Below are 27,585 nucleotides of genomic sequence, written 5' to 3'. Positions count from 1 at the left end.
TGGCTGTAGTGCGATGAGTAGACAAGTGAGCCTGAGCTTCCTCACTTCACTTGCACACAATTCTGTCTCTCCTCCTGGTCTTTGAGGATTATGAGACTCCCAAATAAGGTGGGCTGAACCAGACTCCTCTCTCATCTACCTTCTCAATTGCCCTGAAGGGTCACTGTCAAATGACCTGAAACCTTCTTCCCAACTCAAGCCTCAGCATCTTCTTCCTGCCCCACAGACAGAAGCTTTTCTTCATTGACTGTTTTGTGGCTGGTGAAGGGGACCTGAAGTGACAGGCCTGGAGACTGAAGTAATCTCCAAAGCAGGCACGGGCAGGTCAGTGTAAACTTTCCCCACAGTGCCCTACCGTGGTGTGTCACACACTGAACTGCAGAAAGCATTGCTAGGGTTGAGGAGGAGTTCATATTCTGGGTCCCATTTATTCCTTGGGCTGCTAAAAATGGTCAAGAAGGGGACTAATGAGGGCAAGCTGCACTGATGGGGTTTCCATGATGCGGTCACCTGTCAGTAGAAACCAGACCAAGACCTCCACATTTTACACAGTTGAGTGAAAGGATGATGCTTGTGTTCAGCTTCCTCCCACCCAGATAAATGCAAGGAGGGGAGTCCTTGTACCTCCTCCCCACCCAGGCAGGAGCACTAGATGAGCACAGGGCCCCTTATTTGCATGGTGCTCTGTGTTGCCTTTGGTCTGCACGCCACAGGAGAATCTTGCAAGCCAATAGTTTGTTTTTTAGGAGGCAGACAGTGATACTCACCTGCTTACAGGAGGAGGGGTTAGTTAGCAGGTCCTATGCAGGCAGCAGCCGCAAACAGAGAAGGAAACATGCCAAACATTAGCCACGGAGATAAAGATACCAAGTTTAACAGAGGCAGATTTTAGCCATACACAGTTTTCTAAAAGAATAAAATTATTTGCAAGTAACATAGGCCCAGATTGTGAAAAGGACTGCCCTGCTCATGGAAAGTCAATGGTACTTGAGCTTGCAATGCTGAGTGGAGCAACACCTTGATACCATTGAAAAATCTAGGCCACAGTCCTTATCCAAAGAGCTGCCAAGGTTAACACTCCAGGCTCTGTTCTTCTCTCCTTATGCATGTACATAGCTCCCCATTTATTAATCATAACTCATTGTGCTTCTAGATCAACTTCCATCCAAGGATCTCAAGGCATTTTACAAACACTAAATAATTAAGGCTCACGACACCCTTCTGCATGTGGTATTGTCCCCATTTTATAGACAGGCAAACTAAATCAGAGAGCTCAAGTGATTTAGTCAACACCATACAAACAGTCAGTGGTAGAGTCCAGGAGAAGAGTCCAAGAGACCTGCCTCTCAGTCCAATGCTCATCCACTGGACGCAACTCTGTTTCTGCCCACAGCCACCAGCAGGAGATACATGTGCCAAGGGAGGGGAGAACAGATCCTTTTGTCTTTAAAAATGAAGCAGTTTAACAAATGAAACTGGAAAAATATATTAAGACCATGTTAATAGCAGCAAAAGAAAGAAATGACTTGTTTACACACTCACTTTCTGTTGCAAAAAAGAGCAGAGATCTACTTTGACATTTTTCTTCACAGATATTTGGATTAAGTTTAAAAGTCATGAACCCAGAGTAAACACATAGTTGGCCAGAGTGGAGTATTTCCAACAATAAAAAGGAAGAAAAGACCAAGTGTGAATCAACTGGAAAAGTTCTGATCAGATTTTAATTCATGAGGAACTTTGGTGGCTTGGCTTTAAAAAAAAAAATGGTGAGGACTTATTGATTGGAATCCAGTTTGTATTGGGATGCATATAGATGAAAAGGGAAATATTTAAAGAAAAAAATATTTAAAGGAAAAAAAATGTGTAAAACTGAAGCCAAAGCTGGAATACAGTCAATCTTTAGTACAAAAACATACTAGTGTAGAATACCGTAGTATATCTTACATCAGTGATACTGCAGTGTCTGGGGTTGTTGTTATAAAGTACTATTGTACTTTATAACAAGGATCAAAAGGACCATTTTGAGACTCCTGGAGGTCATTCTCAGAGGATGGCTCCATTCCAGTGGGAAGGGGTTAGGGTCAGGTTAGATTATGGTTGAACAGGCCAAACTGCCTTTCAGTGGTTGGTAATTCAGCCATAAATATTATGTTTCTAACTAAGAGTTGGCAGACAAGGACAGCCTTGGCTTTAGATTCTGGGGCCCAAAGGAGGCAAGACTTTGGAAGGTCTTTTCTAGTGATGAAGCTCCAATGTTTACATCTTGATGTCATGTGTTGATGTAACACCACTGCATTGTGATGGTATCTTGCTGCTGTTATGACTGCTAACACGTACAGATGGCAACTGCCTATTTCGGCACTGATTCAGGGTTCCCCTCACAGCTGAGGTTATTACAAATGCCTAAAGCCAGCCATGGACAAGGAATGAATTTCATGTACTTTAGTCTTACTAAATTGGATACTTATTGAGCAGTAAATACCTCAGGAGGATATTTTGGGGGTCTTTTCTCATGCAAATCTGCCTATTCTGAACATCCCAAAATTAGGACAGTTCTGGTCAGTCTTTAGCCCATGAAAGCTTATGCTCAAATACATTTTTTATTCTCTCAGGTGCCACAAGTAACCCTTGTTCTTTTTGCTGATACAGACTAACACAACTACCACTCTGAAATCACTCCGTAATCCTAGCAACCCCACTGAAATGTCAAGATATTTGCAGGGTCAGAATGAGGATCGAAGTGCAACATTCCCATCATATAATGGAACCTCAAAAGCTTTCAAGTTGGGATGCTCATCTAGACATCTTTGGGTTAGCGAATTGGAAAAGTACTGCTAAAACTGCTTTTATGACAACTGGAGATATGGTGCCCAGGTTAGTTCTTTCACTGGGACCAGTTTGCCCGATAATAGAAGTCTGATACCTAGTGTAGACTCCGTGGTGCTGGCTAAAGATGGAAAGGGAAGCCTGGACTAAAGTCCTTATGTTTGTGCCATTAAATCAGACTATGCAAGTTATTTTAATATGGTTTATAATTTTAATATAATTTATAATATGTTTAGCACTGGATGAAGAATTGAACAGATGAGAGAAGAGAGAGAACAAAGCCAGCTAAGTCTTACTTGGTAATTCTGCAGCACTATAGGCGGCAATGCTTAAGCGTCAAAATAGCTTCTAGCTATCATTTCTCCGTGTGTGTCTTTAAACTCGGGAGCAATGGCCTGATTCTACAATGTTGCAAGAAAGTTTCCTTGAACACATTCCAAACGCTAGAGAAATCTGGGGGAGGGAAGGAGGTAGAAGTACAGTCCCGTTCCTGCTGAATCTCATTCCTGGGAAGCAGACAGATTGCAGGTGACTTGCTTTCCAAGAATAGGAGGAGGGGAAAAAAAGACCTTCTAATAAATGGCTGCTGTTAAAGTATGATGTTAGTGTCATAATCTGTAACTTGGACAGATTCTGTAACTCAGCCAATTTGGCCAATATGTTGTTTGGAAAAAAGAGAAAGCAAAACACAGCTAATTCTGGTCACATAGCTCAATACTCTGTAGCTGCCCAGAGTTTTACCCTGGAGGAATAAGGAGGAAAAGAGATAGAAAGAGATTAGGAGCACTGAATACAAAGTTCAAGAGCTTTACAGAAGCTAGCTGCTGCTCAGATTAAATCAGGGCATTACCTGCTGGGATCTGCAGTATCCAAGGGCTACACATTTGGACTAAATATCAAGGCAACAGCATGGTGTACTTTGGCCAACAGTTCCCCACCCACCTCCCCATTCTTGTGCTTTTCTAGGGAGCACCAAACTCTCAAGCAGAAGTAGCTCCCTGTTGGTTTCCCCACATCCCCACTGGTGTCAGTGAAGGGTCCAGTCACTAATGTGTCCCATCCTGATCCAGAGTCTCAGGAAACTCAAGGCCTGCAATGCTGGGGGAAAAGAGCCCCACCCTTACCTGGTGTCTTTGATAAGCAGAGAACATTTTTTCAAAATCCTCCAGATCCAGCACTCTGAAAGCCTTTAAGTCATCAATTTCATGCCAGATTGTGCCATGGATCTTCTCCTACAATCCAAAGAGAAAATCATACATTCAGGAAACAAATCACAGTGAAAATCTGTAGCTAAGCACACCCAATTCCAGCAAGGCAGACCCAGCTATTGTATTGACTTGGCACGGCACAGGATGCTGCTGTCATTTTGGGGGCATGTTTTGTTTCTGGAAGACGTTGGAGAGTTTTCTAGTCCAAAGAGAAACATTAATATAAATTAATGGGGCTGGTTTTTTAACTTGGACATTTTGCAATTTGCATTACATCAATCCCCCTTTAAAAATGCCACTTTCCAAGACTAGAATATATCATCACAGATACCACTCAAGATCCCTTGGGGACATTTCCTTCCAATAACGGCAACTGCTGCAGATGAACATGGTCATGTTGTAGCAGGGGTTGTCGTCATAAGGAGGAAATGTAGCAAGGACTCTAATGTGTGGGAAATCCCAGACACAATTCTCTCCAGCTGCAGATTTCACAAGTCCTTGCTGCAAACCTTAACTGGGTATGGAATACACCCTGAATGGTATCAAGGAGTCTTCAAGGTTTTCCCTCCAAGTGACTCTCTCACAATCTTTAAAGGCAAATCATCTCCTATTGGATGGGCTCTCCTGTCCACACCAGAAGATACCCACAGGTCTCAAACAGATGTGATCTGTATCCCAACCTCTCAAACCGCAGCACTGACAGTCACAATGGTGAAGGCAGCACAATGTATGGCAGACTTCCCCCGTCTGGTTGGTGGTTAGCATGAAAGAGGGAGTCACCAACACGGGGGGGGGGGGGAAGGAGGGGGTGCAGAAGTCTTCTCACAACTACATGCTCTACAATTCCTCACTCACATATCTTAGGGAACAGGCCAGTCCTTACAGACAGCCCCCCAATCTGAAGCAAATACTCACCAGCAACCACACACCACACAACAAAAACACTAACCCAGGAACCTATCCTTGCAACAAAGCCAGTTGCCAACTCTGTTCACATATCTGTTCAGGGGATACCATCATAGGACCTAATCACACCTGCACATCTACCAACGTGATATATGTCATCATGTGCCAGCAATGCCCCTCTGCCATGTACATTGGCCAAACCTGACAGTCTCTACGTAAAAGAATAAATGGACACAAATCAGATGTCAAGAATTAACACATTCAAAAACCAATCAGAGAACACTTCAATCTCCCTGGTCACTCGATTACAGACCTAAAAGTCGCAATATTACAAAAAAAAAACCCCAAACCCTTCAAAATCAGGTTTCAGAGTAGCGGAGAGACTGCTAAATTGGAATTAATTTGCAAACTGGACACCATTAAATTAGGCTTGAATAAAGATTGGGAGTGGATGGGTCATTACACAAAATAAAATTTCCCCATGCTATTCCCCCCCCCGCCCAGTTACTCACACCTTCTTGTCAACTGTTGGAAATGGGCCATCCTGATTATCACTACAAAAGGTTTTTTCTCCTGCTGATAATAGTTCACCTTAATTGATCACTCTTGTTATAGTGTGTACGGCAACACCCATTTTTTCGTGGTGTGTGTGTGTGTGTGTGATAATCTTCCTACTGTATTTTCCACTGCATGCATCCGATGAAGTGGGTTTTAGCCCACAAAAGCTTATGCTCAAATAAATTCGTTAGTCTCTAAGGTGCCACAAGTACTCATTGTTCTTTATGCTCTCCACTGGCACAAGGGAGATTTTGAAAGCCTTTGAATTTTAAGGCCAGCTGTCATTCTAAGATAGGAAAAGGATTTTGTTGTTTCTTGCAGTCACAACAGAGGCACCATGGACTGAACAGCCCCTGGAGACTGAAATACCTTCTCCTCCCCAAATGTTGTCCCTCCAGGGCAATGTGAGTGCAATAGCACGCTGTTGAGGTGAAAAAAAAAGATCAGACTACATAGAAAGATAGAAATAAAGAAATAAAGAGACTGGGGGAAGTCTGAGGTGAACGCGCAGCAGAACAGCCCAGCAAGGGGGTCTTGTGGACAGGAAGTAAGGAAAGCCAATGAAACTGCCCCCAACAGGCTCTAACTCTGAAGTACCTAAGGTGCACACATGCAGCAAAGTGTGTTAACATGTCATTATACGAACAGGTTCCACTTCCCATTCACACTCTTTAGAGGAACAAGAGAAATGTTGTAAGCCACAAGGCTCAAGCAAGCAGGAAAAACAGCTGATGTGGGTACCAAAAAAAAGTGGGGGGGGGGGCTGAAGTGTCTGGAGGAAATTCCTAACAAGGTGGGAAGGTGCAAAGCAAAACAAACACCCTTCCTCTCAATGCATAAACAGAGGGAGGAAAAGCACTGTGAGTGAGGGAGAATCATCACAGCCCTGGAAACCCTCCTGTATGGAGTAGAACCCAGAATCTAACAGGCTCACCAATAGTTTTGTGACTTTTTCCTTGTGGCTAGAAGGATCATGGGAGGGAGGCAATTCTCACTGGATTTCTGATCTGCCTGAGAAAAAGAACTACAAAGGGAGCATCACCCCAGTCACCTGCTTCCCCAGAAAAAAAAAATAAGCAAACAGAAAGTTACCCCTACGACTTCTGATTTCAGAAGACATTCGTGCCAGGTCTGGGCTTACCTAAGCTGGTTTGCCCGTCTCTTGGTTTTATATTACATGAACCTATAAAAACACATCCAAGGCTGGAACAGTCTATATATCAAACAAAAGAACTTCAATCCCAGAGAGCCCAGCTTAAGTGCTGAAAAAGTATACCACAGAACAGTTGAGGAAAGCCATTCTGCAGAGAGGCGGGGGCAGAACGGCAGAACACTGAGTGCACACACGGAGGGACAGTCCCTTCCATTCTTGTGTTGAGACTGACCCTTGAAAAGCTTCAGAGGGCTGCTAGACAATTTCTTCTGCTGTGCTCTTGCTGCTTGGCTGATAGTTTCTTGTCATTGGCCAGAGAGACTGAGCATTTTAAGAGAAACAGACTTACATAGTGTGGTTGCTATGATAAATGATTCCCTCAGCTCCATAAAAATATTTATGGTCCCTAACTAGCAATTTAAAAATAAAAAATTCTTTACTTTTTTTCTTTTTAATTGTTACAAGCCTGCCAAGCTCTGTGGTTTCTCTGCTTTGCACAAGTCTTGGCCCACACTGAGAAACTAAACCCAGGAACTACATTTCCCAGGATCCCCTAGTGATTAGCTAAGAAATGGTGGGAAGTGGGGTAGTTTGAGAAACATGGGATTAGTCAGGATGAGTCATAATAAAGCATTAGCTCTACTGACATAGGTTTTTGGTGTATTATATTTATAACCTTCCTGCAGTCACTTCATTTTCACACTTGCGTGTTTGAAATGAAGCACAGTCTGCTGCATGCTCAGAGGGTTACGAAGATGACAAAGCAAGGGGCTCCACAGGGCAGGTAGTCCATACAGCCTTGTCCTCCATTATGGCTGCCAGCTGTTTCCAAGTCATCAAACTCCATCATGCATCAACATAACTTCACAGCATGAGTGAGCCATGATTTCGCTTTGGGAGGCTCCAGACACATTCAGGACTCTATAGTTCTCCTACAAGTCAAGAAAAACCTGTGAAAATTGTGACTGTCCAGTGAATTTTAGGACAGGCAACCACTAGATGCATGCAAACTATTTACAACCGAAAGGTGAAACTGCTTGAAATTTGATTTTTTTCCCACATTTAATTGCAAGCTTGAAAACGTGGTGAAAAATGGATTTTCCCCCTCTTAATAATGGATCTCTTTACCCATGTTAACAAACCTATTTTGAACAAAATGTAGCTTCAATTTTTTTTGGAAGGGAGGCATGGTTTTGATTAACAGCTACTTTGTCCTGTTTCATTGGAAAGCAAAATCTGAGAAAACCACCTGAGATAACCGTGAACATTTTCAGGGCGAGATGATGCAACCCTATCTCCCCATGTACTTCTGTAAAGAACCAACCTTCCACACAAACTTCCTCGTGGCTGGACTTTACAAAAACTAGACAAGCCATTTACAAAACACACTTTGATTCTCTACAAAAGAAAAAGGACACTAAGCTATCTAAACTACTATATGCCACAAGGGGCCACAACAATGGTTCCCGTAACCCACCCAGCAATATTGTTAATCTATCCAACTATACTCTTAGCCCAGCGGAAGAATCTGTCCTATCTTGGGGCCTCTCCTTTTGCCCCTCCACCCCCACGAACATGATACAGTTCTGTGGTGACCTAGAATCCTATTTTCGACGTCTCAGACTCAAGGAATATTTCCAACACACCTCTGACCAACATATTAACCCACAGAGACCTTCCTGCCAACACTACAAAAAGAAGGATTCTGGGTGGACTCCTCCTGAAGGTCGAAACAGCAGCCTGGATTTCTACATAGACTGCTTCCGCCGACGTGCACGAGCTGAAATTGTGGAAAAGCAGCATCGCTTACCCCATAACCTCAGCCATGCAGAACACAGTGCCATCCACAGCCTCAGAAACAACTCTGACATCATAATCAAAAAGGCTGACAAAGGAGGTGCTGTCGTCATCATGAATAGGTCGGAGTATGAACAAGAGGCTACTAGGCAGCTCTCCAACACCACTTTCTACAAGCCATTACCCTCTGATCCCACTGAGAGTTACCAAAAGAAACTACAGCATTTGCTCAAGAAACTCCCTGAAAAAGCACAAGAACAAATCCGCACAGACACACCCCTGGAGCCCCGACCTGGGGTATTCTATCTGCTACCCAAGATCCATAAACCTGGAAATCCTGGACGCCCCATCATCTCAGGCATTGGCACCCTGACAGCAGGATTGTCTGGCTATGTAGACTCCCTCCTCAGGCCCTTCGTTACCAGCACTCCCAGCTATCTTCGAGACACCACCGATTTCCTGAGGAAACTACAGTCCATTGGTGATCTTCCTAAAAACACCATCCTAGCCACTATGGATGTAGAAGCCCTCTACACCAACATTCCACACAAAGATGGACTACAAGCCGTCAGGAACAGTATCCCCGATACTGTCACGGCTAACCTGGTGGCAGAACTTTGTGACTTTGTCCTGACCCATAACTATTTCACATTTGGTGACAATGTATACCTTCAAATCAGCGGCACTGCGATGGGTACCCGCATGGCCCCACAGTATGCCAACATTTTTATGGCTGACTTAGAACAACGCTTCCTCAGCTCTCGTCCCCTAATGCCCCTACTCTACTTGCGCTACATTGATGACATCTTCATCATCTGGACCCATGGAAAAGAAGCTCTTGAGGAATTCCACCATGATTTCAACAATTTCCATCCCACCATCAACCTCAGCCTGGACCAGTCCACACAAGAGATCCACTTCCTGGACACTACGGTGCTAATAAGCGATGGTCACATAAACACCACCCTATATCGGAAACCTACTGACCGCTATTCCTACCTACATGCCTCTAGCTTTCATCCAGATCATACCACTCGATCCATTGTCTACAGCCAAGCGCTACGATATAACCGCATTTGCTCCAACCCCTCAGACAGAGACAAACACCTACAAGATCTCTATCATGCATTCCTACAACTACAGTACCCACCTGCTGAAGTGAAGAAACAGATTGACAGAGCCAGAAGAGTACCCAGAAGTCACCTACTACAGGACAGGCCCAACAAAGAAAACAACAGAACGCCACTAGCCATCACCTTCAGCCCCCAACTAAAACCTCTCCAACGCATCATCAAGGATCTAGAACCTATCCTGAAGGACGAGCCATCGCTCTCTCAGATCTTGGGAGATAGACCAGTCCTTGCTTACAGACAGCCCCCCAATCTGAAGCAAATACTCACCAGCAACCACACACCACACCACAGAACCACTAACCCAGGAACCTATCCTTGCAACAAAGCCCGTTGCCAACTCTGTCCACATATCTATTCAGGGGATACCATCATAGGGCCTAATCACATCAGCCACACTATCAGAGGCTCGTTCATCTGCGCATCTACCAATGTGATATATGCCATCATGTGCCAGCAATGCCCCTCTGCCATGTACATTGGCCAAACTGGACAGTCTCTACGTAAAAGAATGAATGGACACAAATCAGACGTCAAGAATTATAACATTCAAAAACCAGTTGGAGAACACTTCAATCTCTCTGGTCACTCGATCACAGACCTAAGAGTGGCTATACTTCAACAAAAAAGCTTCAAAAACAGACTCCAAGGAGAGACTGCTGAATTGGAATTAATTTGCAAACTGGATACAATTAACTTGGGCTTGAATAGAGACTGGGAATGGATGAGTCATTACACAAAGTAAAACTATTTCCCCATGGTATTTCTCCCCCCCACCCCACCCCCCACTGTTCCTCTGATATTCTTGTTAACTGCTGGAATTAGCCTACCTGCTTGTCACCATGGAAGGTTTTCCTCCTTTCCCCCCCCTGCTGTGGGTGATGGCTTATCTTAAGTGATCACTCTCCTTACAGTGTGTATGATAAACCCATTGTTTCATGTTCTCTGTGTGTGTGTGTGTGTGTGTATATAAATCTCTCCTCTGTTTTTTCCACCAAATGCATCCGATGAAGTGAGCTGTAGCTCACGAAAGCTTATGCTCTAATAAATTTGTTAGTCTCTAAGGTGCCACAAGTACTCCTTTTCTTTTTGCGAATACAGACTAACACGGCTGCTACTCTGAAACCTGTAACAGGGTGGCAACCTCCACAGTGCCCTCTCATGGCCTGGGTTGGCTCTGCAGCAGCCCTGTCTCAGTTTCTCATTTTCAGCCTGCTTCAGCAGCTGCCGGAGGGGCTTGCTGTTGTAACCTGGACCTCGGGCTAAAGCCTTAACACAAGTCCTCCCTTTCCTGGGAAATAGAGTTTGTTTTTTTCTGAAATTCGACGACACACAAAGCCTTTGCCCCGGTCTCAAACTAGTCCATGGCCTCCTTCCCAAGGGGTCTGTCTTCTCTCCTCTAATTTTTCTGCCCACCCTCAGCTTGGTTTTCAGCCCTTCCCTAGCTCCTTCCTTTCCATCTTTCCCTCCTGGGCTTGTCCAAGTTGCTCTTTCCTAAAGAGCCACCACCTCCGCCCCCATCCCCAATGCCTGCTTTTCTGGGGTCTTATTCACAGGCCTCTGCCTGCCTTGTCGTTTCCTCTGGCTCTCTCAACCTTTCTGCAGCCATCTGCTGGCAACACTTTCCCTTTCTCCACTCGGCTAGGTCAGGTTGAGTTACATGACGCTCAGGTCACATGACCTTCATTTTCCCCACCTGGGGAGGAGACCTGGCTGTGTCACAGGTGGAGACCCATCCCCCTTTAAAAGGGCCAGTCCCAAGTGGCAGGATCCCCTCACTCTGGGAATCACTCTTTTGGCCATGGCATTCATACTGGTTTAAGGAGCTGTCTACTGAAGAATGTCTCAGCACCCTGTGTATCACTTTCTGTAGGAAGGAAGAATCTCCACCGATTTCAGTAGTACCTCATGAGCAATGTTCCCATGGAACAGAGCTCTCCAAGAAATTACAGTATCCCCATCAAAACAGAACACTCAAAGATTCTACCCTGAAAATATCTGTGCAAAACTACTGGATTTCCATCAATATTAATAACCTGCAGTGAAGTATATTTTTGCCATTTTCCATCAGCAATTACAACTTTTCAGAAGGAAATCCATTGTGTTGTCACAAATCCACCACAAGTGGAAATTTGTCATTTTCACAGCAGCAACAGTTTCATGTTTTTCATGAAAAATTTCAACCTCAGGTGAACAATTCTTTTGGTTGCTATGTGATTTTTTTTCACTCTATGTGAAAAGTTATTTGCACAACTCTTTTCACACAGGAAATGTTGTGGTATATGCAGAACAAAAGCCTTCCTGATGAGGCAATCTCAGCACAGCTCCCGCTGAGTTTGACTAGAGAGAAAGACTCCCTTTCAGCTCATTTGGTAGAGCCATTACTGGAAGTTGGAGGACTCCTAATTGGGCAAGTCCATTTGATAGTATCTGGCCAACAGAGAACAGGAACAGTTACTCTGGTAGCTTCAAATTAATATACTAGTACTTATGAAGATGCAGAGATAAGAGACAAACGGTTCAAATCCACATCTGGAGCCAACCTTTCAGGGTGTTTAGATCTGGTCCATATTTTGAACTAATAGCATATATCCAGTCCCAGCATGCCATAGGCCTTGTGTAAAACCCAGGATGGAAAGATCTGATGGTGGAAGCAACCCCCATTTTCAGTCTCGGAGCAAAGAAGGAAATCTTCCTGGGAGTTCACAATGGCCACACTGCAATGCTTAGTGTCTCTTCCCCATCCCTTTTAAAACCAGTAGCTTCCAACAAACAGTATTGTAGTACTGGAATGGAGCTGCAGTGTGGAAGGCATTAACGAGAGCTCAGTCTATGGTATCAAAGTGTCTTTGACACCAGTCATCAATTCAGAACAAAGCTAATAGAGGTTGTGTGTCTCAGGGTGAATTAATGCGTCATTGTTCGTAAGCTGGTGCAGTTTCCTCAAAGCACAAACATCTTCCAGCTGAGCGCTGGGTGAGTTCCCTTTCCCGGAGTGCCCATGAGAATTGTGGGATGTAATAATTATTGCCAAGTGCTTAGATAACAAGAGTTAGAAAACAGTTCAGCATTCTCATATTGCACAATAGATGGAGTAGAGTAGCTAGCATAATGGGCCCTGGATCTTGACTGGGGAATCTAGGTTCTACTGTGATACAAATAATAATAAACATTTCTATGCCCCAGCTTCCCCATTTGTAAAATAGAGATACCACCTCCTACAAGGTGGACTGGTTGTGAGGTTTAATAAATTAGTATTTGTGGGGTATTTAGAGACTGCAGGGATGAGCACCATAGAAATGCCAATAAGTAAGTAAAACTAAAGATGATCCCATTAAACTAGCCTTGGTCTGGCTTAACTCTGGGTTCTGAGGGTAGAATTAAAACCCACAAGTTACTCCCCACAGCAATGAGCAGAGAGGAAGTGCCCAGTAGCGGTTTGGGGAACCTACCAGCTCTGAGGGAGATAGCTGAAACATGTTCCTCTCCCTTGTAGTGAGGAGCATCAAGTTATGGGGCACATTTCATCACAGAAAACAACTGTCCCAGCTACCCTCCAACTGACAGCACCACAATCTCTGGGATCTACAGAGAGCTCACTAAGTCAAAACATGAACACTGACAAATGCTCCCATAGGAACATCCTTCCCCCGTCACCCCCCCAAACTATTCCACATTCCCCAAAATAGCATCTTTTACCCACCTCACCACCCATCCCTTCAATTTTATTAGCACAGCTGCCTCCACTCTTAACCAGAGGGCAGGATAAGCCTATGGTTACTGTGCACTAAACAGAAACACCTGTGCCTCTTGCTTTTAAAAAAAAAATATATATGTATTGTTATTTCTTTTCTTCAGCACATTAAGTCTCATGTTCTATAAAGGAAAATAAATCCCCACTCTTACATTCTCTCCCACACCCCCACGTGGTCTTGACAGACAAGCACAGACGGTGCAGCAAATATTTCACTTAGTTTTATTTTAAAGAAAAGGAGAGAGAGTGAATTCTTGCGGCATTCCAGAAGTCCCCAGACACTCATTCCGAATGCCTGAGTTGGGCCCCGGGTGAGTTTCAGTCTAAAAAAGAACGTGGGTTTCTAGGCAGCTATCCAAATTCAACACAGACACTTTTTTTAATCTGTGGAAAAAAAACACCCAAAAGAGAAGGGAAGAAAAAAAATCCAGCAGGAGGGGGAGAAGCAGAGGGGTGGGAGTGGCTGCAGGGGTGAAAAGGAGTGAGCTGTGCAACAGTCAATTTGAATTCTTTTCCGTTTCTCACTGCCCCATCTCTTAGGAATGCTCCTACTAAGAGGGAAAGTAAAGGCAATAAGCTGCAAGTCTAACTGTGAGAGGGGCAGAGGTGGGTCCATGTACGGCCATGACGATGTGAGTGATGACAGTGACAGGCCGCTGTTCCTTCTGAGAGGCTGCCCCTGACAGAGTAATGTAGGCTAATTTAGAAGTCAACTCTGCAACATCTGCCCTCTGCTCTGCCCCCAACATGTTAGCTGGTCACACAATAGGGATGTTCTTGTTCCCTGATGGGAGTCTGTAGGAAGGAGCTCGCTCCAGGTGTTAGCCAAGGGGACACCTGGTTCTGGTTTATGTCATAAGATCCACTGTGTCTGCTCTCCTAGTTATAGATACACCTGGATCTGATGCAGGAAAGTCTAGGCTGTGCTTTGGTCATGATAATGCAGTCCATTGGGATGAGGTTCATTGCTGAAACCCTACACTAGGACCTGCTGGGAATATATATATGGCTCAAGACCACAGGGTTCCAGGGTAGCCAGGAAACCTTGTGGAAGAGAATACAATGCCCTCTCTTAGGGCAATGACCTTAGTCTGAAGAGACACTCTAAGGCATCAACTTCAGACAACCTGAACGTCTCCCCACTGACACCAGCCAACCCACGATAATGCCTGACTAGAAAGGATGGGGCTACTGTTGAGGATGCCGCAGTGTCTTACCTCGCTCAGTTTGGCCCAGTTGAAGGATTTCAGTGGATGGGAAGGCTGTGGGATAGATTTCTTCCTCAGGCTGGTACCACTGCTACTGAAGGTGGTTGTGGGAGGAGGCATCATCCCCAGGCTGAAGAAAGGAGGGGCTCCAGGTGGGGGAGGTGGCCCTCCCGGTGGAGGTGGAGGAGCAGGTGGAGGGGGGCTGCTGGAGAATGGGAGTGGAGGTGGCAGCGGGGGCAAACACTCCATCATCAGAGAGGAGGGCAAAGCTAATGGGCCACCAGGAGGGGGTGGGGAGGAAATGCCACCTCCTTGCTGGAGAACAAAAGAATAAGCAGAGGATGTTTAAAATGTACAATAACTCCATTTTCTATACCTGTATAACTGGTGACATTTGCATTTCTCCAGCCATCTCTGGGGGTGAGGGGCAAACATGCTCCATTTTGGGGTTTCAACACAAATTATGGACATCTGCCGCATTGTGGGAAGGGACACACACCCCTTGGCTTTTTGTGCATGGCTAAATGAAGAGGGCAATTACAAAGAAAGAATGGGACTGACTAGCTATAGACCTGTGGGCATTGACTCCTGCACATTTTACCAGGGCACATACCCTGGTCCATAATGCAGGCCTATGCAGCCTTTATGCTGCAATCAGAGGTGCAAATGCAACATGGGCTGGCATATCGGTGCTAGTTTTAGTTAAGCTAGAACAGCAACAAATAACTGTGGAGATGCAGAGCATGGGCATCAGCACAAGCTAGCAATGCAAGTACGCACCCAAGAGTCTCAGTGTGCTTGTACAACCTATGCTGAAGCCATGTCTTCATTGCTATTTTTAGCCATGCTAGCATGGGTAAAGCTAGCACAGGTATGTCTATCCATGCTGCAATCAGATTTCTGATTGCAGTGCAGACCTATCCTAAGCCTCCACCTTTGTAGCTATATACTTAGAATCCCATGGTATTGGGTGGGGAGGGGACGGGGGGGAAGAGAGACAATTCATTGCTATTGTGCCTTTGCTCGTTGTTCTTTTGCTTCTGGGGGTTAAAGGATGAGAAGAAAAGTCTCAATCTCATACCGAGAACTCATTGAATTGAGCTACCAGGTCTGTCATTTGGTCCCGGGTCTGGCGCAGTTCCAAGGATTCTTTCTGCAGCTTGTCCTTCATTTTGTTCAATGTCTTCATCATTTCATCTTTCTCCTGGGTCTTTATCTCACATTCTCTTTCCTTCTTTTCCAGTCTGCTCAACAGCTCTGCATGTTCTACAGAGAGAATGAGGAAGCATGACTGATTAAGCAAAACCCATGGAAGCTCTCTAAGGAGATGTGAGCTAGATTGAGACAAATAATGCAAACTGGTGGGGGTGGGGAGGTTATAACCAGGAGCAACGAGATGAAACTGGGCCAAGGAATATGTAGACTAATTTTCAGCATATATTACTTGACAGAGGCTTCTTCGGCTGTCGAATAATCACTTGTGGAAGCCCCATCACTTGAGCCATTTAAACTAGACTAGAGAAGGCATTGGGAAATATACTACTAGGCCCAAACAAGCATTGTCCCATGGGGATATGGACTGGAGGATCAAAAAGGTCATCTCCCTCTCTACTGTCTATCATTGTGTGGTTAAATCAGGACACCTTCCTCAGTTCTTCAAACAGAGAGAGACCACGTACCTTTTCTGAATTTCTCCGCCTGATCCCTCCACTGTTTCACTTCGTTCTCATTCACCAGCCTGAAAGATGAAACCAGATTATTTATGGTCTATTCTGAGCCATCCAGTCCTGTGGGCCACAATGAAAAATGACTGGAAAAAAAACTATGAATTGTAGTATTTCAATACTGGGTCAGATCAGTGGTCTATCTAATTCAGTATCCTGCTCCCCACAGTAGACAATATCTGATGCTACAGATGATGATATAATTGGCCCTTAATGTGCCTTCATTATTGTTTAATGCTATACATGGTGGGGGGGGGGGGGGAGGGGAGAGAATCCTTCCTGATCCCTTTTGTGGTAAGTGGATGTCCTGGCAGTATGACATCCATTTACTTTTATCACAGCCCTCATGGCTAAATTACTACTACTGCTGGTCACAAATTATCCTGACCCTTCTTTGAGTTGTAGGTGGACTTTTTATTGCACTTTTGCAGTTGTGTTTTTGTTTCTTGGAGGGAGGCTGACTACATTTTAGATAATGTATCAATTGCCAGATAATGCCAATACCTCAGACTACCATGGCCATTTCTTACTAGTGAAAGAAAACACTCAGGAGAAGGAGTGATTAGATATGCAACAGAAGGAGCAACTATGAAAAAAGACCAGGCGCAAGGTCTACAATGAGGTCCCATGTTGGGATGGAGAGAAGGAAGTCAACTACAGCGTATTTTTCAAAACTAATGAGAAATTAGCTCTGGCTCACAGAAGGCACTGTACAATTTTTAATGGAATAGAATTTAGTTCTATATAGGAGTTTATGCTCAAAGTATTGCAAAGCACTTTACAGTATCTAGACCAGAGGTTTTCCACCTACAGCTCATGGGCTGTGGGCGGTCCCCAGAGGTCATGCTGGTGGGCTGCACAATCAAACGGTTTGGCATTGGAGGTATAGTGCAGCACAAGGAATGGGTGCACGGGAGAAGAGTTGGGAGGAGGGACTGCTCATGTGACCACCTCTCTCACATGAAGCAGCTCACAGAATGAAGTAACCGGAGAAGCACTGGCCAAAACCACGTGCGGATGAGGGAGGGAGCAGATATTTTATGGAGAGGTAAAAATTTATGCTATTTGGCTGCTGATTTATTTTATGTTATTTGAAATCTTCCTGAATTAACTCAAAGCCATGGATGAAGAAGATCTAAGTAGAGCTGGTCAAGTTTCACAAAATGTCAATGAAACTTTCATCAACACTTTGAAAAAAAAGAAAAAAAACAATCTTGTTAACATTTCATGACTTTTCTTCCTTTATTTTCCACCAGCTCTAAGGCTAACAGAACTCAAAGAATACAGGAAAGTAAAACATACCCTGGAAAATAAGGAACAGATTAAGCTACAGTTTGGAAAGCAATTAACTAGAAAATTTATAACAGAGTACAATAAAATATAATCTAGATGTAAGATCCTCAGTGCAGGGACCTGGCATTTTGTTTAAGTGCCATTTACAACTAAAGTACTGGATAACAGAATTAAGTAAGAATAATTAACACAAATTTACATCTTAATGATGTTCTTGACATTGAAGTTGTCCAGTGGAGCTATATCTGGATCATCCCCTCTCTCATCCTGAAGAATGATTTGTTGTAGTATCCGGTCTAACAGCTGCCACTGCTGGAAATGTCCCCCATTCCGCTTATCTGCGGGGAGAAACACCAATGTACAAGGGTTGCTATTAATATCCGAAGGTGCTTGTAATCCCTGTATTCCACAGACAACAGGCCAATGTTCCTTGCTTTTTTTTTTTTTTTTTACCCATCTTAACAAAATGGTTGGGGACGGGGGAGGTGTGTCGCATTGCAGGTAAATTATAGAACATCGGTCCTGGTTCTGCACGATCTTGCGCCTTGTATCGTCATTTGCACTTGAACAACAAGGGTGTAAAATCCTATCAAATCAGACTAGTGTGAAAAGTGCATGCACAATCATACACCTAATTTGCACATTCAAATTCCATATTTCTACTGACAGGTTTCAGAGTAGCAGCCGTGTTAGTCTGTATCCACAAAAAGAACAGGCGTACTTGTGGCACCTTAGAGACCAACAATTTGTTACTCTAAGGTGCCACAAGTACTCCTGTTCTTTTTGCATATTTCTACTGCAGATCAGGTAAGTGTGTGCAGAAATGCACCTACAGAGGTGTCTCCATAGGTCAGAGTTGTGACTTTGCTACTTGCTGGGGGCTGATTTTTTTGGGGGGGGGGGAGAAGAGGGGAGTATCTAGATACCACAGCGACCAGGCATTTTACAAATATTTATATTCACAATTTGCATGCTCAGCTATCTGTAATTCAATTCAATAAAACTTTGTGCACATAAGCTATAAAAAAAGTTACCAATGTGTTTAAAACAAATAAACAAAACAACCCTGATCCCTCTGGTATGCATTGAAGAAGCCAGGATCCATCTTGGATAGGAATACACACAGTGTACTCACAACAGCAGGAAATGCACTGCAGATTGGCACAATGTATTTCAAAGTCTGGCCCTTTAAAAGCTGTTTTTATTAAATACTTCAAAACTGCTGAACTGTGCCTCTAACCTGACAACATTCCTATCTAGTTTAGCCCTCCACTGGTAGCACATTCTGGGCTCACCCTGAGCCCCAAAGCATATGTGCTGTCTTGTACCACATTAAAGAATTGACTGTGTCATACAACTGCTAGGTGGATGACTGTACTTTTAAATCCAGCAGGTGCCCAATAATTCTCTGCATGTAGCCTCTTGGAAAGACATCAGGAGGGTTACCCTCACCTTCCTTGCTAAGCTTCTCAGTCTCACTGCTCAATCCTGGGTGATATTTACTAAAACCACTCCCCAGGACTCTTTCCTAAAAGAACCGGGTTAAACAGTTGCATAATGATCTTGCTAAAGGCTCTTTCCTGGCCATTACCCTTTGAAAGCATCAATCAGTAATTACCAGTTGATTATTTAATCAAATAACTAAGAACCCATTCATATCATACCCTTCAAAAAGAAAATGCTGATTTGGTTTTCTGGTTAGGGTCTGAGAGCCTGATGTATTGCCATAAGACAGCAGCCCAAAGACATGCTTATTGCGGGATTTCCCATGAATGGGCAACAAAGGTTTTATTTGATTTTTTTTTAAATTCCTTATTGAGTTGTGATAAAATTCAAAATGGCACCCACGCCTGGGAGTTCCCAGACCCAGAGCACAAGAGTTCTGTCTCTCTCCTTTGAAACTTCTAATTTAACCCCCCATCCCCCAAAAGCTTGGTTTATGACAAGCTGGGAGGCCCCCAGCTTCTTAATTTTGTTTGAAAGCGGAGAGAGAGAGAGTTAAGATGTCATTTGTTAGCTTGCAACCTTCCAAAATCCACTGGTTGGGGTCAGTGTCAAATCCTAGCTCCTTCACCCACAATGTCTGAACAAGCCTTTGCTGTATCAGAGAGAAAGTGCATTTCCTCCTGTAATCTATTGTCCCTTTCTTATATCAAGGCTCTCCACTCCCCTCTGCCCCAGGAAACAGGGATGTACTCACAAGGCATCTGCAAGCAATGCTGAAGGACTGATAGCAAATAGGGATAGGCGTCCGTGTGCTTCAATCTCTTTTTGATCATCTCGAACATCTGAGAGGCACTTTTTGTATCAATGTGAATCTGGAGTAGGCAGAGAAATAACATGAGAGAGAGGAAGAGAAACATACAGAGTGGAAGATGGATCCAGGAGTGAAAACTGTTTAACAAGAGAGATGGGCAGACTGTAAAAGGCAGGAATCCCTTTGCAATGACCCAGCAGAGGGGCTTCAGTGAGAAGGGGGCTGGCAGATAGGGAGTCAGGTGGGCCTTTGGGATCTGCACTGCCACACCTGGTTGCAGTGGCAGTAAGGAACAGTTCCCAAAAGGGATGGGAGGCTGGAAAGGTGGAACATCATATCTCTGACCTTGCTCCATCTACTCTTCCCCTCCCTACAAACATTTGCGTCCCTCCCCCCACCCATCTCCTCTAAAATGCCATCCTGTCTCCACAACCTCCCAGGTGACAACCTTCAGAAACGTACCCTGGGTTTTGTTATTGGAAAACTCGGAAATGTGTCTGAGCCACGCCCAGAGCTGAACGCTCTCAAAGCGAGGGCATATTTGGATCCAGAATTTTGGTTCAGGCCCAGGACTACTGAGAATGAGTTCCCACCACCCCGGCCCTCTTCCGTCCTTGAAAACTGCACAAATCAGAGAAGAAAATGCTTTTGTCCAAGTCCTTTGGCAGGAGTCATGGCAGTTTTTAATGTTTTCATTGTTCATGTGTACTATCCCCATTCTGTACATGAGAAACAGCAAAGAGCATTCATCATCCCTTTAGCAGCCATGGCTGTTCCTTGCTGACTGCTTGGGAAAGTTGCAGGCTTTTGCATTCAGAAGCCAAAGCAGATATTCAGCCTCTGGCAACTCTAGCTCCCACAGAGGCAACTCACCACATCAAACCGCTTGGCAAGTTCCAGATCATCCTCATTTCTCACCATCTCAAAGAAATCTAAGTGCCTAGAAAAGAGGAAAACAAATCCAACCAACACACATGGCACAACTCTCACTTGGACCAAAGCTGTGGCAGGGGAGAAGAGGAACTCCATTCCCTGACAGAGGGCTGCGATAATGACAGGTTTGATGAGGAAACCCTCCAAATGATGGGACTGTCCAGACATCTTGGAATATTTACACCGTCATGCTCAGAGGACAGGGCATTTAATGGGGCTTAATGACAAGCTGGGAAGTGTCGACTGCCTGGGGTTCAACAAGTTGATAATCCCCATTCAAGTCTCCATGTCAAGGTGATTGCTGCTTTTAGAGCCTAAAAATTAAAATAAAATAGTGTGATAGGGTCGGGCCAGATGGCTATAGGAGAGTAATAGAAGGCAGATATATTAACCCCAGGTTAAGTAGATTCTTTTTCCCTGGGTAAGGTAACAGGGAAGGGTCCAGAACAATCAGGAATCTTCTGGAGACAATTAAGACAGGCTGATTAGAACACCTGCAGCCAATCAAGAAGCTGCTAGAATCAATTAAGGCAGGCTAATCAGGGCACCTGGGTTTTAAAAAGGAGCTCACTTCAGTTTGTGGTGTGCATGTGAGGATCTGGGAGCAAGAGGCACTAGGAGCTGAGAGTGAGAACACAGACTGTTGGAGGACTGAGGTGTACAAGCATTATCAGACACCAGGAGGAAGGTCCTATGGTGAGGATAAAGGTGGTGTTGGGAGGAGGTCATGAGGAAGTAGCCCAGGGAGTTGTAGCTGTCGCACAGCTGTTCCAGGAGGCACTCAAGACAGCTGCAGTCCACAGGGCCCTGGGCTGGAACCTGGAGTAGAGGGCAGGCCCAGGTTCCCCCCAAATCCTCCCAACTCCTAGTAAGACAGAAGAGGAGTCAACCTGGACTGTGGGTTCAGAAAAACGGCCAAGATGAGGGCTGTCATGAAGCTCCAAGGCAAGCAAATCCGCCAATAAGTGCAAGACACACCAAGGTAAAGCAGGAACTTTGTCACAATAGGCATATGACATGCTGTATCTTCACTGACATATCATCACTCACTGCATAAGGGGGAAATCCATGTGCCCTGCTTGCTTGCCAGACTGCTGGAATAATCTCATTCTGTTTATGACATGTAGCACAGAGAATTTCAAGTATTCCATTAAACACAAGACATTTTGTCATAGTGCTTGGGGTCCTCAAATTGTGCTAGCCCCCAGGGCTCCATGCTCTCTTTGTCTAACCTTGCTCCATTGTAACTTGTGAGACCCAACAGCCACACTGACTTCCTGTTGAACATCCTTTGTGACTGGATAACAAATCATCACTAGTCTACTGGGCCAGATTCTCATTTCACATACAATGGTGTCAATCCAGAGTAACACCATTAACTTCAGCCATTTGGCCAGCATAAGAGCACAATCTGGCCCAGTAGTGCTAATACAACGGGGTATGTGTGTAAAAGGAGAATCCCAGCAACATACTTCCATATTCTGAATCAAAGACTTGAGGCTCCTTTGCTATCCTTCATGAGAGGCAATTGGATTTAACCAGGTATTTATACAAAGTGTCAGGTTGCAGCATGTCATGGTTTGATCCTTGGGTAGAAATCTCACTCACAGTATTCCCAGCCATATTGAGGTTTGAAGGAATCCCCAGTTTTGATGGGACAGCCTAAGTCTTGCAAATTAGGGGCCTGAGCTGGCTGTCTTCCAATCCATGTAATTCCAGCAGAAACTGCTGCCACTCTCCAAGTCACCTGGTACCTCCAGACCAGCCCTGTCCTCAGAGAGTGGTTTGAACTAGGGTAATGTGGGAGAGGAAGTGGGGAGTAGCACAGCAGTGGGGGCATTCCCTCTCCATGCATAGGTGGATCACAGGAGAGAGTTTGCTCCACAACACAACACCACATGCCATACCTCCCAAGGTTTGTGTTCTGCATTGCCTCACTTTGTAATCTGATAAACTTCTACAGGTTCCTCAGGTATCTCAGTCAAATCACCTAGTTCTAAAAAGTTTATTTTGGCTTGTAGATTTCTGAAGAGTTTAATTTAAGCTGCTTCAGTCAATGCAGCGAGCTACAGAACTTAATTTAAGTCACCAAAGCAGATGTACCACACTGGAGAGCCTCTTTAATACCTTAACTTTTAAAATATGACTTCAAGAACCAGAACATTAGCCCTGTGTAGATGTTGATTTGATGCATTTATTGAACTGTGGTCCTGTCTCTTTCCTATCAGGGTTGTGGGGTGGTGGCATTTTCTGCTTGTTTTTACAGTTTTTACTGGTGATCATCTACATCTTAGCAGCACAGTTTGGAACTCTTTGTCCAAAAATTTTCATGTTGCCTCTATAACCAATCTACCAATTCTGAGGATTGTGTGTGTGTGTGTGTGTGTGTGTGTGTGTGTGTGTGTGTGTGTGTGTGTGTGTGTGTGTGTGTGTGTGTGTGTGTGTCTTTTAGAGAGACCCAACAGCAAGCTTGAATGGAAACTCAGTTGGAAGCCTTATTTCTGGAACAGCTACTACTGCTCCATAATGGAGTATCTATTGTCAAACAGCACGACTCACCTGTCTAATGTTGCATTTTCATGTCCTCTTAGCTTGTCAATAACAGGTTGAATTCCCAGCATCAGAAACTCATATCGCAGGTGCAATCGGAATTCCAAATTGTCCTTACAGAAGGGAGGTAAAAAAACCTAACTCATCAGACTCCAAAAGATTTTGGACAGATGCACTTAAAGGTAAATTCCTACTTTGAATATCACCTCTCCTGCTTTTAAAAGTTTACAGATAGGCTCAAGTCCCCTGTTCCCACTCAGAATTTCTCTCAACCATCCTGCCCTTCCATCAAAAAAAAAGTTCAAACCGGGCCTTCAGTCACTGTGTCATTTTTGGGTGACTGTGTATCCTGCGGTTCCCCCTTCAAAACCAAAGTCCTCGTATAACTGCCATCAGCTCCATGTATCCTTCTGAGAAGGGAGCCCTCAGAGACCTAACAATGCTCTACAAGTTGCTCAGCAAGGGACAGAGGAAGAGCAAAGCAAACGGCATTTTCTCTAGGAGCCAAGAGCAGGTCACTTCCAAGCCTGGGTCACAAGCGAAAAGCATTTTGGAGGCTTCGTTCAAGTTCTCATCTATGAGCCTCACAAAACCACCAAGCACACTGGCATATTTGGGGGTGGGGAGGGGTCTCTGCTCAGGAAGGGCTTCAAGGGGGAGTTACAAGCAAAGAGTGAGGACGATGTTTTAAGTTAGGATTGATACGACCAGTTGAGCACCTTTTCCAAGAACTTAACCCACTTAACAACACTGTAAGACTTGCGCCTTGGTCTAATAACCATTTTCAAAGCAAATAATTCAGTAGCTACAGCTCTATTGTACATGGAATTTCCAGGGCGGTGACTCACCTCGCCTGCGCCAGCATTCAGAACAGCATTGATAAAGGACATGATGGCTGTTTTGAGATTCACCTCATCCCGATAGCGCCCCATGCTTCGGTCTAGCTCATTCAGCAATGTCTGAAACACAAGGGGTGAGGTGAGAGAAGACTAACGTTAATTACTTTCCAGCTCCCACATTAGCTCCTTGTGAATGGATGGCGGGCTTAGTCAGACTGCCTTTGATGCGTCACATCTCTGCTTAGAGTGTAAGTGCTTCAGAGGAGGGGGCCATGTCTACCTGTCCACATTCATTACAATTTGGGGCACTCCATGAAAAGTAATTAATAAAATGTCCACTTGATCCTGATGGAGAATCCCTGTCTAGTGCTTTGGAGGAAAGCAAATCCCTGCCACCCTTTCCCATTAAAGTCCCGGTCAATATGATCTATATGGCAGCTGTAAGAGGACTTTCCCTAGTCCAGATCTTCCGGTCAGTTTAACTCTGCATGTGCAAGACAGAATCTCCATGGTTAATGCATCTTGGCCCATTTATACCTGTGGCATCCATGTAATTTTCCATTCTTTTCTTGAGTCCTAGCACAGTGGATTCTGCCAGTGCCTCAGGGGATAGAGAATCCCAAACATTAACTACCCTCTGGGGAGAAGAACCTCTGGAAGCGTATCATTGCACCTAGACCTTGGAGGTGTTTTAGTTTCCACTTGTTCCTTAGGTTCTGTTTAGTTGACATAAGGCAGATTTTTGCTCAAGTCTTTATAAGCTTTTTATGTATTTGTACACAACAGGAAGAGCCCCTGTGGTCACTCAGCTGCAGAGTTAAAGAGGAAGTGGAGTTAAGCCCAGATTTCCACGCTGATGTTGCCCACTAAACAAGTTACGGAAGCATTTGGCACTCAAATATCTTTGAGCTAATCTTTATTAAATCTTCCTGCTTTTAGGTAATATCCCAGAGCACATCACTGTCACAGCATCTGGTATTTATGATGTTGCAGAATGATGGATTCTGGGATATCACCAGTGGGGTCGGAAGCACCAAGAGATATTATGAGGCAGGGAAGAATTAAAACAAAACATAGTTAATGTGTTTTGGTGCCAAATGCCCCCTACAGCCTTGTTAGGCTCAACTCCATTTGAACTCACTCTGCAGAGGTCCCCTGAAAAACGGATTATAGTCATAAAAGTGACTCGTGTCATTCTATATGTATCCTTTCTCACTGATTCCAGGTCACGTGTGCTCAGCTTGTAAATCCAAAAATGATTCTTTTGTCAAAGCTGCAAATTCCACATGGAAGATAACTAAGTTGTCCAGCTTCTGCCTCTCACATCACCAACATTAAACAAAAGCCCCATAATCAGAATTCAGTTGACAATTGTGCTGCTCATGCATAGGGAGAATGCAATCCTGCTCAGTCTTCCAAAGGTATTTTGGCTGTGCAGGGAAAATAGGACTAAAACATGCTAATGTAATACATTTAGCAGATATGGCTAAAATACACACACGGAGCAGAGATAGAGTGAGGAAGTTCTTTAAATAAAAAAACAAAAAAAAACAGTGGCTTTTCGGACCCTGGCTACTGGAAGCTTTTCATTCCTAGCCAAGTCCCTCCATGCCTGTGATCAGTTTAATAGGTGTAATGTAGCCACCTCCAGAAAAGTACATCCCTTTGGAGATAAGGTGTCACATAATCCATGCCTTGTATAATGGTCTAAATCCCTTTTATTATATTATTATATTTCTTATCTAGCCTAGGACACTCTGGCATCTTTTTCTGTAACTGAACGTAGCACATACACCTCCATGTTACTACATGCTTGAATGTCTAAGCCCCTTCTACAGCCAGCATTTTCTCTACAGCTCAGTGGGCCGAGTAAGTCTGAGCTTTGTCTTCTGTGCCAGCTGCAAGTGCCTCTGCTCCAGGTGTTTGATCATCCAACAAATACGTCTTCCCATTGCTCAAGGGGACACCTGACATCCACCCCTGCTCTCTATTCACCATAAATGGGCACCAGTCTTCAAACACACCCCAAAAAACCAAAGTTCCTGAGTTGGCCAAAAAGAGGAGAAACAGCAGAGAATTTAATTCTGTTACTTCAGATTTTGTGCCAAGATTTTGAAATTGAAATCCAAAGCATTAGGTCTCTGGAATGACGTGGGCAGGATTTCCCCAGCCAATTAAAACAGCAGCTCCAAAAAGTAAGCTTTTTCTTTTGTTTTCTCCCAAACTTTGCACAAACCTGACCTCAGTCAGAATTCCCTTTGTTCAAAGTCAAGAAACATCAATTATTTGGAGAAGACATCACTGAGTTGGAGCAGATATATGCTCATCCAAGTCTACAATATATTTTTGGTTTGGTAAGGACATGTAGGAGAGATAGACAAATGTTAAGATTTATAAAGTATCATTTATACATCCAGACCCACTAGCCATCCAGCTCGAAGGACATCTGCTAAAGTTCTCGGTCCCTTTCCTGCAATGGAGCTGGGAATAGGATATGAAAAGTAGTCAAGGCAGGGCAGAGGAGACTGCAGGGTAACAGCAATAAAAACGCTCACTGAGTGAGGTGAGCGAGATGAGCAGCATTGTATCCTCTGCCATCACTTTGATCTAGAAGGGAGCACTATAAAGTCATGAAGTCCTTAAAGGGTCATAGTCTCTACCCCACAGGGTGTGGCAGTTCTCCAATATCCCTAACCCTTCTGGAGTGGCTGATGCTCAAGTCTTGACTTGAACATTTCTTGTGAAGATTTCACCACATCTCTGTGTACTAATTGATTTTATGGTTATAAAAGTTTCTTACTATTTAAGAAAAAAAACTTTCCTCGCTTAATCTTATTCCTCATCTCTGACATCCAATAAGGTTCCTTTAGTGAGCAGCAAACCTCAAAGCGGTTTGGATGAGCTCTGAGGGGTGGAAGCAAATCAAATGGGAATAAAGGATTCTACTTTTTCATTTACTTCTTTTTAGTCCCTTTGTTGTGTAATCTCAGATTGCTCAAATCTCCTTCTATGGGCCCTGTTCCATACTGCTAGTATTTAATACAAGCCAGGCGATAGGGCTCTGGAAGGAATGCCAGTTGAAAAGACTAAATTTAGGAAGACGACTGAGCTGCCTATATTCCTTCACCTCAATGTTTCTAGTGATACTAAACATGAAAACCAGATACTGCTTCTACTCTTGTGATTCTAGACAGTAACTGCACAACAGCTCTCATCACCCAGGGAGACACTTGTTAACACTACATCTCCCAGGTCAAAGTAACTAAGGGCTTCTCTGCATTGTGAGTTACTGCTCAGCCATGCAGGGTGCAAATCCACAGAGCACTAGATTGCTGAGTAATAATGTCCTATATGGACTCCATTACCACACAGTGAAAGTCCTGGAGTGTAGCTTAGTATATTATGGCTTGACAGCATAAGTCCAGGTGGCCTGAAATCACCAACAGTTG

At 44.2% G+C, this 27,585-nt stretch overlaps 1 protein-coding gene across 10 annotated transcripts in view; it reads right to left on the bottom strand.

Moving 5' to 3' along the window:
- Nucleotides 1-27,585, bottom strand: part of DAAM2 (dishevelled associated activator of morphogenesis 2) — a 244,007-nt gene that overhangs the window by 41,765 nt on the left and 174,657 nt on the right. For 5 of the 10 annotated variants that reach the window (XM_038395793.2, XM_043511616.1, XM_043511615.1 and 2 more), the window contains 10 exons: nt 24,146-24,256; nt 23,307-23,410; nt 20,688-20,754; nt 19,758-19,875; nt 17,757-17,895; nt 16,220-16,278; nt 15,622-15,806; nt 14,550-14,855; nt 3,951-4,058; nt 768-800 (listed from right to left, as the gene is read on the bottom strand). In XM_038395793.2, the coding sequence (XP_038251721.1) occupies nt 768-800; nt 3,951-4,058; nt 14,550-14,855; nt 15,622-15,806; nt 16,220-16,278; nt 17,757-17,895; nt 19,758-19,875; nt 20,688-20,754; nt 23,307-23,410; nt 24,146-24,256 (1,230 nt within the window). The remainder of the gene's footprint in view (nt 1-767; nt 801-3,950; nt 4,059-14,549; nt 14,856-15,621; nt 15,807-16,219; nt 16,279-17,756; nt 17,896-19,757; nt 19,876-20,687; nt 20,755-23,306; nt 23,411-24,145; nt 24,257-27,585) is intronic. The other 5 variants (XM_038395798.2, XM_043511617.1, XM_043511618.1 and 2 more) reach the window with 1 other exon arrangement.

Source organism: Dermochelys coriacea, chromosome 3 (assembly GCF_009764565.3).
Source record: "Dermochelys coriacea isolate rDerCor1 chromosome 3, rDerCor1.pri.v4, whole genome shotgun sequence".
NCBI lineage: Eukaryota > Metazoa > Chordata > Testudines > Dermochelyidae > Dermochelys > Dermochelys coriacea.
This window is presented reverse-complemented; position numbering and strand designations above follow the sequence as displayed.